The 15347-nt window shown below is 41.7% G+C and overlaps 1 protein-coding gene across 1 annotated transcript; it reads right to left on the reverse strand.

Moving 5' to 3' along the window:
• Positions 1-1214: 1214 nt before the first annotated feature.
• Positions 1215-12009, reverse strand: IL20RA (interleukin 20 receptor, alpha; the record flags this gene model as incomplete). Its single annotated transcript, XM_009586438.1, has 6 exons — positions 11881-12009; positions 9841-10019; positions 8995-9170; positions 7234-7378; positions 6542-6681; positions 1215-2156 (listed from the first exon to the last, which is right to left on the reverse strand). Coding segments are annotated over exons 1-6 (1656 nt in total), but the record flags the coding sequence as incomplete, so codon positions are not given.
• Between the last annotated feature and the right edge of the window lie 3338 nt (positions 12010-15347).

Below are 15347 nucleotides of genomic sequence, written 5' to 3' on the forward strand. Positions count from 1 at the left end.
TGCAGGACCCGGCACTTGGCCTTGTTGGCACTTGTTTTTTTTGCTTCTCCTCTTCAAAACCAAACAAATCATTACTGTGATTTTTTTTTGGTGTTCAAAAAAACACCATTTGGTCCATTAAGTAGAAAAGTGACAGATGGGCTTTGAAAAGAAAAGTGTCACCTGCTCTAGAAAGTAATTTCTAGAATATCTGTTATTTCACTATCCTAAATAAATATTACATGACATGGAGAAAAAGTGAACTTGTATCAGAAGTCCTGATCAGGACTTCAGATAAGAAAAGAAAGCCCACAGGTACACTTTCTGGGTCTGCCCATCTGGCAAGTGGGATGTGCCTGAAGAAGCAGCGGTGTGTCTGGGACGGACTTCTCCGTCTGAGCTAGTCACGCCAGCCTGCCATTAAAGTCATCGGAGAGGAGCAGACGCTTGCAGGACGTGAGTCATACAGATGCCGTACTGCGAGTGTCTAAGGCTGAGTGAGACACGGTCCGTCCAGTAAGATTATAGGTGTTTCACCGAATCCCTCTGTGCCACATTTTCCCCCAGTTTACAGTAAGACTCATGCTTGCTTTCTTCTCCTTTACGTCTGTTGAGCCTGTAGGCACACCTGCTAAAAGAATTGCTGCTGGCTGCGTATCTGCGCAGCACAAGTACGGACAGGACCCCGCACCTCAGACAAGTCTTTCAAGACAAATACATAAGAACTTCATTAAGTGGAAGAATGCTTATAAAACAGAAACAAAATACATACTGGAATGCCCTAACTTCCACAAAAGTCAGCTCAAACCATTACGTGTAGCAGGAGTGAGACCTAGAAAAGACTGCATTGTGTCAAGATACATGAAATAGCCCAGCAAAATGTCATATTGTTCTTTTTATTTGCTAAAAATAACTGCTTTCAAACGCTGATAATTTGTTTTGGTAGGAATTACAATGTGAAAATCCTAACGGCATCCTCTGTAAAAATATGTATGTTTTTTAAAAGTAGAGAATCTCATAACCATCATATTTTACCTGAGGGATTTATGATAGGAGTTGAAATCAACTGATATCATGTCTGGAAACTGTTATAAATAACATATCATGAATAAGTCGTTCAACTATGATGGTTCCAAAAACTTCAATACATTAAGATGTGTTTGCTCCACTGAGTCCATCGCTCTCTTTGGCAAAGGAAACAAGATTTTGCATTTTAGAATATTTTAGAAAATTACTGTTCGGTCTTCCATTTCTACATGCAGTCCCCATTGTTCCTTGAATTGCAGGAGATACATTTCTTGGTCCTCTGATGATTCATCAGATACCTCTTTCTCATACAGTCTGGACAAAATTCCCTCTTTGTCAGGATCATCACACTTGAAAACTCCTTCACACACCTGATTTTCAACAATGGACAAGGTAGGAATATAGAGTCTTCCAGTGTGAGGATCCCAATCTACCAGTATGGTCTGTTCACCCTCTTTCTCTGTGAGGCCCTGTGCTATTTTTTCCAGCTGAGGATAGGATGTCTGCCCAGATTTTTCAGTATCCAAATCCACCAAGTTGATATGGGTCTCACCCAGCAATTCATCTGCTGCATCAACCATCTTCAAATTAAGTTCCTCTATTTTCTGTCCCAAACAAGGGACTGCTGCCCTCACCTCTAGTTGGGGGCAATACGGCTGTCCTGTTTTCGTATTAACCAAGTCCCCCATAGCAATCTGTGGCTCACCTACTAGTCCCCTGGGGGCAGAGGTCTTCTCTTCCAAACTGAGGTCTTCTAGTTTCTGACCAGGACTGAATTCTTCAGCCCTTACATCATGTTCATACTCTACAGTCCCTGCATTTTTCTGTCTCAAAGTATTCTTTGTTCCAGTCTGGCCATAAGATGGCCAGTTCCCAGTTCGGTCCCCTTCTACTAAAATATCATCTTTGTGTGAAATCTCTTCGTGTGAAATATCAAGCAAGTTTTTTGTTTCCAGCTCTTCTTTTGAAGGCAAATCCTTCTCTTCGGTGCCACTGTAAACAGCATAATAACGGGGACTTTTCCTTTCTGATAGATGACTGGATTCCTGAGATAGCTTGTACTCATCCACGTTAACAGTGATAATGTTGACCATTATTTTTTCACATGGTATGAAAACCCTTTCCTTGCATTTGTCAGTGTAGTGCCATACCTGGAAAGCAAAAAATATTTTGATTTGAGCAAAGTATAGTAAAAATACCATCTGCTGCTTGCACGCAGTATGAGAAACAAACAGGATGAACTGGAAGCATTGGTCAGCTCCCAGAGCTACGATGTCATTGGTATTAGTGAGACTTGGTGGAATGAGTCCCACAATCGGAGTGCTGGGATGTTCAGGAGGGATAGGCAGGGTAGGCGAGGTGGAGGTGTTGCACTGTACATAAGGGAGAGGTTTGATTGTACAGCCCTTACAGTTAGTGATGATGTGGTGGAGAGCCTCTGGGTAAGGATTAGGGGGATGGAAAACAAAGGAGATGTTGTAGTGAGTGTCTACTACTGATCGCCCAGCCAGGATGTAAGCACCAATGTTATTCTATAGGCAATTAGGAGAAATTTCAGGATCGGTAGCCCTTGTCCTTACAGGAGATTTCAACTTCCCAGACATCCACTGGGAACACCATACTGCTGTGACGAACAGGTCTTGGAAATACTTGAAGTTTGTAGGAGATGATAATTTCTTGTCAGGTAGGTACTCAGTGAGGCAACTAGGAAAGATGCCCTCCTAGACTTGCTATTTGTGAATAGAGAAGGACTCATGGGGGATGTGATAGTAGGTGGCTGTCTCAGCCACAGTGATCATGGAATGGCTGAGTTTAAAATTTTCAGTGTAATGAGAAAAAAGGACAGCAGAGTTGCTACCCTGGACTTCAGGAGAGCAAATTTTAAGCTACCCAGGGAGTTACTTAGCAGTGTCCCCTGGGAATCTGCTTTTGAGGACTTAGGAGTCCATAAGTGCAGGTCAGTCTTTACGAACCACCTTTTAGAAGCACAGGAGCAGACAATCTCCTGGAAAAATTACGGAGAAGATTATACGTATGACCTTATATAAGGTCACCCGCCTGGTGGATGAAGGGAAGGCAGTGGATGTAGTTTTTCTTGATTTTAGTAAGGCTTTTGATACTGTCCGTCAAAGCATCCTTATGGACAAGTTGTCCAACTGTGGGATGAGCAGGTTCACAGTGCGCTGGGTGAAGAACTGGCTGACTGGCAGGGCTCAAAGGGTTGTAGTGAATTGGCTACATCTGCGTGGCAACCAGTCACCAGTGGTGTTCCTCAGGGCTCAATTCTAGGGCCAGTCCTGTTCAATATATTTATCAATGATCTGGATGCATGAGTTGAATGCTGGTGATACCAAATGGGGAGGTGCTGTTGACTCTCTTGAGGGACAAGAGGCCTTACAAAGGGATCTAGACAGATTGGAGCATTGGTCAATTATTTAACAAGTCGGAATGTTGGATTCTGCACCTAGGACGGAGTAACGCCAGGCACAAGTACAAATTGGTACAAGTACTCAGTATTGGTGCGGCCTCACCTTGAGTGCTGTGTGCAGTTCTGGACCCCACAATTTAAGAAGGATGTGAAGGTCCTTGAATGCATCCAGAGGAGGGCAACAAAGCTGGTGAAAGGGCTGGAAGACATGTCCTATGAGGAACAGATAAGGACTGGGGGCTTGCCTAGTTTGGAGAAAAGGAGGCTGAGGGGCGACCTCATTGCTCTCTGCAGCTTCCTGAGGAACGGAAGTGGAGAGGGAGGTGCTGAGCTCTTCTCCCTGGGATCCAGTGACAGGACGCGTGGGAATGGTTCAGAGCTGCGCCAGGGGAGGTTTAGACTGGACATTAGGAAGCATTTCTTTACCGAGAGGGTGGTCAAACACTGGAACAGGCTTCCTAGAGAGGTGGTCGATGCCCCAAGCCTGCCAGTGTTTAAGAGGCATTTGGACAATGCCCATAGCAACACGCTTTAACTTTTGGTCAGCCCTGAAGTGGTCAGGTGGTTGGACTAGATGATCGTTGTAGGTCCCTTCCAACTGAAATAGTCTAATCTATTCTACTCTATTCTATTATACTGTTACAGATTTTTAAAATATAAGGCTAGGCTAGACCTTATTAAGATTCAATAAGTCAATTTAGGGAAGAAGGAAGTTCATCGTATAAACCTCCAGAAATGTTAATATGCTCCACTTTTTTAATTCTATCCAAAGTAAAATTGTATTATTACCAGCTCTAATTTCCCTTTTCTCATCTTCCCCATGTCAAAATAATGGTTAGAACAATTCTGTCAAGTTCTCGTTTTGTTTCCACCAGCACAAACTCCTGTGACTTTGGAGAAAACGTCAGAGTTGTCCTTGGGTCACAGATTACAGAATCTATTCCACTCTTTTTAACCAGTGAAGAGGAAATGCAGTCAAAACCACATCCCACAAGCACAGAGTCAGGTACCATGTTAATGTATAGCTTACAGAGAATTCAGTAATATCAGGTTTCCTTTCAAAGAGGAAGCTATACATAAGGTTGAAGTGCAGTGTATGGAGCCTGCATTGTGCAGTCTGTCACAGGCTGCTTTTGTGACTCTATGAAAAATCATCTAGTTAAACAATAGGAATCTTTCTGGAATGGGTAATATTTCTAATAGAAATAAACACTGCATGAGCAGTCAGTATAGGAAAGTGTGATAAAAACCAACCACTTCAGTGTTTTCAAGCTTAAATGGAAGACTAAGACCACTAATATATGTACCAGGTAGTCTGAAAACTCCTCCAGGTCAGAAGTGCTGGACCAAAACAAACTGCTTATTCCATCTCCCCCTGACCACACGGGGTGCCCATGTGGAATAGTCTGTAGGTTAGGAAAAGCAGTGAGCGTCATTAAAATACCAAGTCTATATTTATTTGTCACCTTAACATGAACTGAACCCAGAGTTGGAGAAATAAAATTGAAGCTTTCAAGGTGGTCATAAAAAAGTGCAACGGACATTAAAAAAACCCCAACATATAAATAATACATTTATAAAAGAGACTCCTGGAGTTGGAGTTTAGTCTGCTGTTGAGTGGGAAATTTTCACTAAGTAGCCCTTTATGTTCTCTGACTGTAAAGAGCCCTGTCCTGCTAGCTCTCCAAGGGAGACCGTGCTATCTACCCGTACCATGCCCTGCATCCCAGGATAAAGAATAAAGAACAAGAAAGACGGAGGTAGATTTTTTACTGTAGTGACAAGGGACAATGGTTTTAAACTGAAAGAGGGTAGATTTAGATTGGACGTAAGGAAGAAACTCTTTACTATAAGGGTGGTGAGGCACTGGAACAGGTTGCCCAGAGAAGTTGTGGGTGCTCTATCATTGCAAGTGTTCAAAGTCAGGTTGGAGAGGGCTTTGAGCAACTTGATGTAGTGACAGATGTCCCTGCCCATGGCAAGGTAGTTGGACTAGATGATCTTTGAAGGTCCCTTCCAACCCAAACCACTCTGTGATTCCACAATTCTGTGATAAAGCTGGTACCTCTTCAGGTGCAGGAGGTGTCTCCGTGCACATCTGAACACACTGCAGCAGTAGCTGCTCTCCTCCTTCTGAACCCTTCATGAAGCATTCAGTCCCTCTGTGAACATTTCTCCTATCACCTCTGTGCTGCTCTAGATTTGTTCGGAAAGATCAGCATGTTGAAACCAACTCCTTTACACCTCCCATGTCATGCAGATTGGATTAACATCAAAGTGTTCATTCATTATTGTAACTGCACGTTTACGGTTGAGCACCTTGTTTAGAGATAGCTGTGAGAAAGCTCTGCTGGGCTCATGAGGTGGAAACCAATAGTGTTTCTTAGACTTTATGTGTTCTTTCTAAAAATTAACAAACTTTGCAGCTCTAAGAAACTTGCAAACATTTTTATGTAGAAAGTGTATTTGGGCTGTCTAAATAACAGAATGCGTCTGTTGGTACATTTTTGGGTGTTAGGAAACAGTGCAGTATTTGAAAGTATTCTTGAAATCCAGATTAAATTATCTGTATGATGCACATGTGCTAAATCCTTCACAATCACAATTAAATGGTAAAATGTAATACCCAGTAATAGTCCAAGAAAACATCATGGGGTTTCTGCACTGCTTAATTACCTTCTCTTCTTGTTTCTGATTTCAACCAATTAATAACTTTTGTTCACTGAATCTCTACTGTGCTTCTTCCTAGACAAACTCCCTAGGGAGTGCCGACTTCCTAAAAGAACTTGTCTCAGTGTACCTCAGACCTTGCTTATAACGATGACTCTTCCCAGACGAACAGCTCTGTTCTGGTCCTCATTAGCTCTGGTCATCTTTTCAAATCTGGTCATCCTTTTAGACACAGTTGCTAACTTGAGTTATTACTCTCTTTTTCTTGCACTTAATAACCTTCAATGTGATGTTCTTTTCTTGCTCTGAGTGGCAACTAGAGCTTTTATTTGCAGCTAGCCATAGTTTCCTCCCAGCCAACTTGGAGCCCCAGAAAACGCACGGCTCTGCTGTGAATGCCAAGACTGGCAGTGTCATCCAGCAACAAGGAACACTTACCAGGTTTGTTGGATGTTTCTGTTTGCTGACGTGAATATACCTGTGCACACAATAGCATGTCATTGAAATAAAAAGGACAGCCAGCATGATAGGCAGAACACATCCAAATACGATTGTTATAGTCTCATCTGCCGTTTTATCTGTTAACAAAAGAAAAGTTTTCATTGTACTGAGCAACTCTTTAATGTATTCAGATAGCAACGTGCATTCACCGCATTGCTTTTTGCATATGGGATGCAAATGTTTTAGATAAACATGGAATTTGCAGGAAATTTTAAAAAATGACATTTGAGCTATAGGACAAATTTTTATTAGTATCTAAATTATAAATTAAATTCTAAAAACAAGCAACAACCCCTCCCTCAGGTTCTCCTGTTGCTAACTTCAGACTGACCGAGCTCTGCCACTCCCAAACCTCATTCAAGGAGAAAAAATACTCTCCATTCACTAAGACTCAAAGAATGCAGATCCTTTTCTTCCGAGGTACTGTCGTACCTTCCAGTCAGTATCAGTAAATCCCAGATATATTTTACAGCAGGCAAAGATTTTTTTCATCAGTACAAATGCACAGAGAGGGGAGAAACAATGCTAGCTTTTCACTCTCAGAATGGATACATAAAAAACTTGATCTCAATCACCATGATTTTTTCTAACTTGCATCTTCTTTCTGTAATTTGCCAGCTTACACATACCTTTCAAAGTAGCAATGCAATATTCTTTGGAGAACCCACTGTGCAAAAGTGGTGTGGTGACATATATCTGTGCGCTGACACAATAAGCTGTTCCAGGTTCTAACCAGGGCACAACCAAGGTGTTGTTGCTTATGGAGAAGAACCACTGGAAGACATAAAAAAAGTGGTTGGTTTTTTTCCCTTCACCTCCTAACTTACAGAAAAGTAAAGATCTTATATACAAAATGTGTCACAAGCACACAAATTTTCTGGGAAGAATAATGATACTGTAGGAACTGCCAGCTGCATCCTTTTTTTCTGAATGCAATCAAAACTCAAGTTATTGATTAGCTCACGTCCTCTCTGAATATTTTATCTTCCATTCAATCATTCTTCTACCACTACTGAACAATTTCATGCTTTATATGAAGTAGGACTGTGTGCCACCACTAGCCCACATTCTCATGCTGATGTTGCAATAGAGCTACAGCATCACTCCAGCCCTGTCCTGACGCATAGGCCAATGAAAGGCACACGGTACAGTTCCACAAAATCTTTCAAACTGGGATGTTCTGGTGAAGATAGGAGCCTTAGAACAAGGGGTGTTATGTAGATCTTGGGGTTCAAGGTAAAGTAATTGCTCTATGTCAAGCATCTTTATTAAAAAAACAAACAAAAACAAAGTCAAAAAAACTTTTTTATAACTCTAATTGCTAATCCTGATATTTTAATATCCCTTTTGACAGAAGGGGACCTTTTTTGATGTAAAGTTTCTGTCTCTGTTCAGGAAATTCAGAGATCTGCCAGACAGAGATTGTGCCTGGAGCATACGAACAGAAGAATGAATGTTTTTGTAACTGATCACTGAACTCTTCCTCGTGTACTGTGTTTATGCTGGGAACTACTACTTGCTAATGAAATGTAAATCTGCAGAGACAGATGAATGAAGATGTTCAGATGTGGTGGCGAAGGATGCACTTTGTCACGATGCATTGCAAGTATTGCCAGTGGACTGACTGGCTGGGGAGCAGCTCTGCCAAAGCGGACTAGGGACAGGCAGCAAGCTGAACATGAGCCAGCAATGTGCCCTTGCAGAAAAGGAGGCACACAGCATCCTGGGCTGTGTTAACGGGAGAAGAGGCAGCAGATGGAGAAGAGGGATTATCCCCCTCCACGCAGCGCTCATCAGACCACATCTACAATACTGTGTGCAGTTTTGTTCCCCCCGATACAGAAAAGACTGACAAACTGGAGTGGATTTAGTAGAGGATCATCAAGACGGCTGGGGCTGGAGCACTGCCCTGTGGGGAGACGCTGCGGAACTGGAGCTTGTTCCACCTGGGAAAGAAGAGATGGCTTCAGGGGGACCTAACAGCAGCCCCCAGGATGACCCAGGGAAGTAATCAAGAAGATGAAGCCAGGTTCTTCACAGTGCTGAATGGCAGGAAGATGAGAGACAATGGACAGAAGTTGAAAAAGGGAGGTTCAGATTGGATGTAAAGAAACACTTCTTCCCCCGAGAGGACAGCTGAGCAGTGGAACAGGTTATGCAGTCTCCGTCCTTGGAGGTTTGCAGGATGCAGCTGGACAAACCGTGAGCAACCTGGTCTGAGCTCACAGCCGATCCTGCTTTGAGCAGGACTTTAGAGTAGAGACCTCCTGAGCTCCCTTTCAACCTGAATGATCTTACAATTCTTCTAAGACTGTGAATCCTATTTCGATTTCAGGAAGCACAGAGCACAGATATAACTGGTGCAGTTCTACAGCCTTGCCAAAGCTTACCCGCTTCTTTGTTTTTTTGTTGAGGACAGACACGTTGTATTGCAGGCCAGGATACACTTGAAGCAGAGATACGGGTTCTCCCTCAGGACTTCTATTCCACTTCTCAGGAGCAGTCAGAATGATTGAAATAGATTTCTCAGTAGAAGATACACTTATCATGGGTGGATCAATTTTCGCTGGAAAAATGAACATGTACAAAAAGCAGTCTAATGCAGCAGAGGCACGCTAATTTGACCATGCAGTTTCTTAAAGTGGATGACATTAAATTTTTGTAATGTTTTGGGAAGTCTAAGTAGGACTTCGAACAATTCATTTATATTGGTAGAAAATTATTTTATCAGATAACTAAGAGGATATTTAGAGTGAGAAGGTGAACGCTGACTTGGAATTTTGCCTAGGAATTCCTATGACCACAGGATAAACAACCTTGAAACTCAATTTGCTAAAACAAGCTAAATTACCAGTATGTTCTCAGATTATCTGGCACAGATAAGAGGTATTGTGCTCTAGAGTACGATTACTGCTTGGTTTAATACAGCCTTTTCCAAATCAGAGTTCTTAATACTGTGGATGTGCCACAGCTTTTATTTGCCTTGAGTAAAGCTTTACCATAGCATAAAAGAGTATTCAGTACATATAAGACCGTACAAATAACACACATATATGCAAATTCTAATATGATTATTTCAATTACTTCTGCCAAAAGCATAAATGTGAAACAACTGCAAAACAATCTAACCTCATGTTAAAATTAAAATATCATGCGCTATGAAGGCACACGAAGTCTGAGCACACAGTATTAATCAAGGCCATTGAACATCTGGCTGTGTGATTAGCTTTCCTTACTGTCTGTAAGAGGGTTGAATCGTGTGGTCTCCATCCAGTCAGAGCACGTGCCATTTAGGAAGGCTTTAACGCTCGCATAGTATTGTTCTTCGTAGTCAGAGGTCTCACTGGAGAGGTCACACCATGTTCTGTTGATATTCCTGCATTCTGGCTTTCTAATCCATTTGCCAACACCGTATCTATATTGAAAAAGAAAGAGAAAGGAGCTGTACAAAAGCTATTGCTATGATATTAGTCACCTGATAATATAGCACAGAAACATATTCTGCTTGTTTTGCAGAAATCTGCAACTTCAAGGAATTCCCAACTTCAGCTGAGATAAACCACAAGATTTCCACAAGTTTTTAATGAAAAAATAGATCAGAGTAGGCCCTATCCAGAAGAGGCCCATATGGAACTAACCGGGATGTTACTGATTCCAATCTAAGTCCAGTTTTGCTTCAGTCTCCACAGCTTTAGTTTGAACTCTAAACACAGGATAACGGAGTCAGAATAACTATTTATATAGAGACAAAGACTTCTGTCAGAATTGTCAGTGGCTCATCCTGGTGTACGGAGACAGATGATGTTCAGGGTCTCCAAGGTGAGTGGACAGGAGACTACTCATCGCTGACTTTTACTTCTTTTTCTTGTTTAAAAGACTCATTGGAATACAAAGAACTTCAAAATCTTTCTAGTTGAAAAAGGGGCATATAAATGCCACCAACAATGCCTCAGTACTGACCAACTCTTACATACTAGTAGAAGAAATCAAGGTTTCCTTCGAAAATTCCTGCCTGGATTTGCTCAGAAGTTCCTGCTCCTCAAATCCACATTACGCTGAAAAGAATTCCCCTTTGGCTGCTAATTAGTAAGGGCATGTGGCAGCTTCTACATGACTTCTACAGGACACTCACCAGCACCTTCCACCCAGCTCAAGGCCTTGCTCTCCTAGGCAGGTAGAAGCACATACGAATATTTTTGTCTTCAGTGTGAGAGATGGCCGTACCTATGACTACAGACTCTTCCGTGGACCAGCTGACCCTGCAGAGTCAGCGTAGCTAGTGCTTTCTGAGCATTTTACCTTCTACACAATTATCGCTCATTCCATTCCCATATCGCACAATTATGCTCACTCCAAGGGGAGCATTCTCCCCTTTTCTAGGAGGCGGACTATGTCGCTCCTCTGTTAGCACAGCGAGCAAGAGCTGGGCAAAAAAGGTTGCAGTCTCTGACTGTAGAAGCAACTCCTTGCTGTTTTTAGTAGCCAGTACAAGTTACAGGAAACTTCTGGAGATGTCAATTTGTTTCAGTGTCATGAAAAAATTACTAGACCGAGGGAAGCGTTCATATTAGAGGTAAAGATTTGGAGCATTACATCATCCATGACTACAGTGCTACGCCTATTTATAAGCTAAACTTCCAGCACTGTCCTGCAGAATGACCCAGTGCTCTCTCGGTGGGAATAACGGAAATGGATTTTGGTCCTCACTCAAATTCCTTGATAACCTATAAAGGTGCAGACCTTCAAAATAGAAGGGCCTGATTCCAACCAGATTACTTGGTTTTCTACAATACTTGGTAACTTCAGTGGATTTTCTCCTAGACTAGAGAGGCTTGCGGGATCAGAAGAAATCTGTGGGAGTTGGGTGTTAGAAAAGACCAACGAAAACACTGCGTGCTGTTAATATTCTCTTAAATACTACATCTCCAGATCTGTTTAAATGTGTACAGAAGGCTAATGTGTACAGATGCCAATCGACAGCACAGTCCCTATTTGTCCTTCTGTCTCATTTCTCAGCAATGCCCCTGAAAGCTTCCATGCTGCATCCTATGCTTATTTAATAGGAAGAAAGTCTCCTTATAAATTTTTTTAACTGGATCTGAAGTAAGCAGTAGCAGAAGTAAGAGTTAAAAACCATATTGCTTAAGTCTAACCCACATTTTAGTTCTCCTTTCTTTACTTTTTAGCAGCCCTATCTTGCATAAATATATTTTTAACTATTATTTAAATTGCTAAAATAAAAGTCAGTGGGGGATAAAATAAACAAACCAACTTACACTGAATACTTCACCTTGTAGAGTACTCCATCTCCTGTGCCTTCTGGTGCTGACCAGTGAAGGACATTCTTCATGTTTATAGATTCAAAATGGACATTCCTAGGGTTGGGCAAAGAACAATACAACTCTCCTGAGAAAGAAAACAAGAAAGGAACAACATAGACTAAGAATCTGCAAATACATATGCTTCCAAGTTAACCAAAAAAGATACTTATTTTTAAGTCAGCCATAAAATTCTACATACTGCCTTTCTTATCATTAAAAGCACAAGGTTGTTGGCCATGGAAATTCAGTTTTTTCAAAAGTGTCCCTAGCTAGTGCAGTCCCAAATTCCATCTGTATGAATGTGGTTTTTCTCTAGCAAAAATGGCTTTGCCATTTATGACAGACATTGGCATGGAAATATCCAGGGACTGGAAGCTAAAGCTAGAAAAGTTCGGCCTAGAAGAGACATGCATTTTTCAAATTGTAAAGATATTTGAATATCAGAACAATTTAACACTGGAAATTGTAAAAATATCCCTGATGCTTCAGTAGAATTCTTGTTGTAGCTGAGTGGACTTTGAAAAATCAAAGCAGGTATTTTTAAAAAAGCAGGTATTTATTGCACGTGGACTCTACTGACTTGACACTGGAGAATCAGACTGGATGATCACAATAGCCCCAGCGTCATTTAATCTACCATGCTGATTCTCCAGAAAGTCAGAAGTGAACACCTACTGTTAGGTCACTCATCTAAATTGCTGTTCACCGCACCAGCTTTTGAAATGAAGGAGCAAGGAAATCTGGGGCTCTTAAGAACCCATTTCACATCTTCCTAATACACACTCCTAATCTAATAAATTTAATGGAAATGCTCACATTGCTAAATTGCTTGCAAAATGGAGGCCCGTGGGCCCAGGGGCAGAATCCCAAGCTCCAAGTGGTGACTCAATCCCCAGCACCTCCTGCCATGAGAGCTGCACCCATGGGAGCAACCCCAAGACCAGCCCTGAAGCTGCAGCTGCTGGGAAGGAAGTTCTCCCTGCGAGTGGCCACGAGAGCATAATGAGGAAGAGAAAAAGTGAATCTGTGGTTCTTCAGGACTTTTCAAACCCCTTTAAGCTCTTCCTCCAGGGATGCAATTCTAGTTCTTAAGATAAGAAAAAGAGACAAAGGAAGGGCGAAATAAGGCATATCAACACAAACAGTGGGAACCTGTCTGAATTAATAGTCCTTGATCTTTGTTACTTCCTTAAGCAGCCCTTAAGGGTTTTTTGTAGGATATTTCACTACTACTAAAGTAATAGTGTTCATCCTCCTGTATATGCAACATATAGTTGCTTTTGTAAGTAAAAGTCACCACCATTTTCCTGATTAACTTGCTGACTTCTAGCTGTCTTTGAGCCAAACAGTAAAAGCTTTTCTCTTCAATACATTTATTAAAACAACCTCCTTGCAATTCTGTAGAGACCAATTACTTAAAACTGTCTCAGTGGAAACTCTGGGTTTTCCAAGCCTCTAGCTGTATGTTAATGTTCAAAACAAACGCCGGTATATGCCTGCATCTGTATTTTCAGATCATAAAGCTGTTTATGGAGGGCATTTCTAACGTTGCTTTCTTTTATCTCTAGCAGCTAGCAAGTGTTCAGCGGCTTTCAAATTTTTTCTAGTCAGAAAACAAGTTTCATCAGGTATAGTCCTTAGGGCAAGCTTATTTGTTTACAAGAAGTATGTAGAAAGTCCCATTTCCTTGAACACTTGGACACAGAAATGCCCAGTGACAGTCATTTTGCAAGAGCTCCAACTATAGACTCAGTTATAATGAAATAAAAAAAGTCTCAGGACGCCAGGGGATGTGAAAGCAGCAGAAAGAGATCTCCAGGAATCTGCCTTACTCTAACATTTGCTTCTAAGTGGGAGATACAGAACCTAGAAAATAAAAGGTTTTGATTTCCCCCCAAATAAATGTCCTCTGCAACTGCTTTAGGTGAAACTAATCCAAACGTAAAGATGAAGCTGCTCAAGAGAGTGAAGAAAACAGCCTAAAATTTGCAACATCTGTTCAGTAAAATAGAGAAGCTCCTAAACCACTTATGCGCATGCTACTAGGAAGAACAAACCAAAACCAGTATTACCATGGACTACGAGAAATCATCCATGCATCAAGTTTCATTCTTTGTACCACATCCCAACACTAAAGTGTTTGAGACTTTGGGAAACCCATCAACTGCATTAATCAACAATCGGGAATAAGAGATTAAAAAAAAAAAAATTAAAAAAATCAGAAGTCACACAATCCTGCCCAAGCCCTGAGAAGGGCAACAGGTAATCCATGTAGAAAGGGAGGGAGGGACTGAGGCACAAACAAACTTTCTGCTGCAGTTCCCACGTAGGAAGAAATACAACATTGGTATTTTCTTAGATTGCTGGGAATCAAAGCCATAAAAGGTTTCTCATTAAAAAACAATGAGGGAAAACTAAAAAGCCCAACAAGGAGAAATTTAAGAATATAACAGAGTCTGGAGGAGAATACAGCATACACTGCATGGTCCAAAAACCTCCGGAGGAAAGATTAAAAAAATTCTAGCCCTTAAACAGCAGCAGATGAGGAGGAGATTTGTCTCTAGTAACTTGGGCTCTGAGCGAGGCATCTGCTTTGCAGCGGTCATAAAGAGCAGAGGAAGATAAAACTCTTCTGTAGGTTAGTTCATCTCTCTAGTTAGGATGGGCCAGACCGGGTGCCTCTCTCTCCCTCCAGTGGAGATGTCGGTCAAGCCCATCAGCCTTCATCTCTGCTTCCTCTGCAGTTAAACTTATCAGAGATGCACCTTGCCCGAGGGATGAGTGGCAGGGAACACTGTAAGTCTTTACATGAGAAGGATAATCTATCCTCTATGTCCACCACGAACAAGGAGGAAAAGGAACGGAGTTCACTTTCAACAAGAAAGGAGGCATTGGGAATAACCCCTTGTGGGAAGAGGAGCGACACGTGAGCATGGGTCACCTGGGAGGGCTGCTGGATGTTTTGAAGGGCAGATTAGAGAAACATCTACCAGAAATGACACTAATTTAGCTGACTCTGCCTAGGGCTAGTGGGACAGACTGGGTGATCCCTTAAGGTCACTGCCAGCCCCATTTTGATAGGCCTTCTTATACTATCTGATAAATCTGGCCTTGCACTGTGTAGTAACAAATTTGGCAGGGGTACTGCTGAGTGAGGTACAGGACAGCTAAAAACGTCCCTAACAGCTCACTTTTCACACCTTTTTTTCTTTAAAAGTTTTTAAAATGCGTACTGCTTATCAGGCTAATCCATAGTCACTGAATTGAACTGGCCGGAGGCAGCCAGCTCATCACAGACAAGGGAAATTACCTCCATTGGTTTTCTGAATAGTTTTTGTTTGCCTGTGTCTTTCGATATTTGTCCATCCTTGCATAAAAACATTTACATTCCTCAAGCACATTTTAAAGTAGCAACAGTCATG

This window comes from Fulmarus glacialis, unplaced genomic scaffold (genome assembly GCF_000690835.1).
Source record: "Fulmarus glacialis isolate BGI_N327 unplaced genomic scaffold, ASM69083v1 scaffold8291, whole genome shotgun sequence".
NCBI lineage: Eukaryota > Metazoa > Chordata > Aves > Procellariiformes > Procellariidae > Fulmarus > Fulmarus glacialis.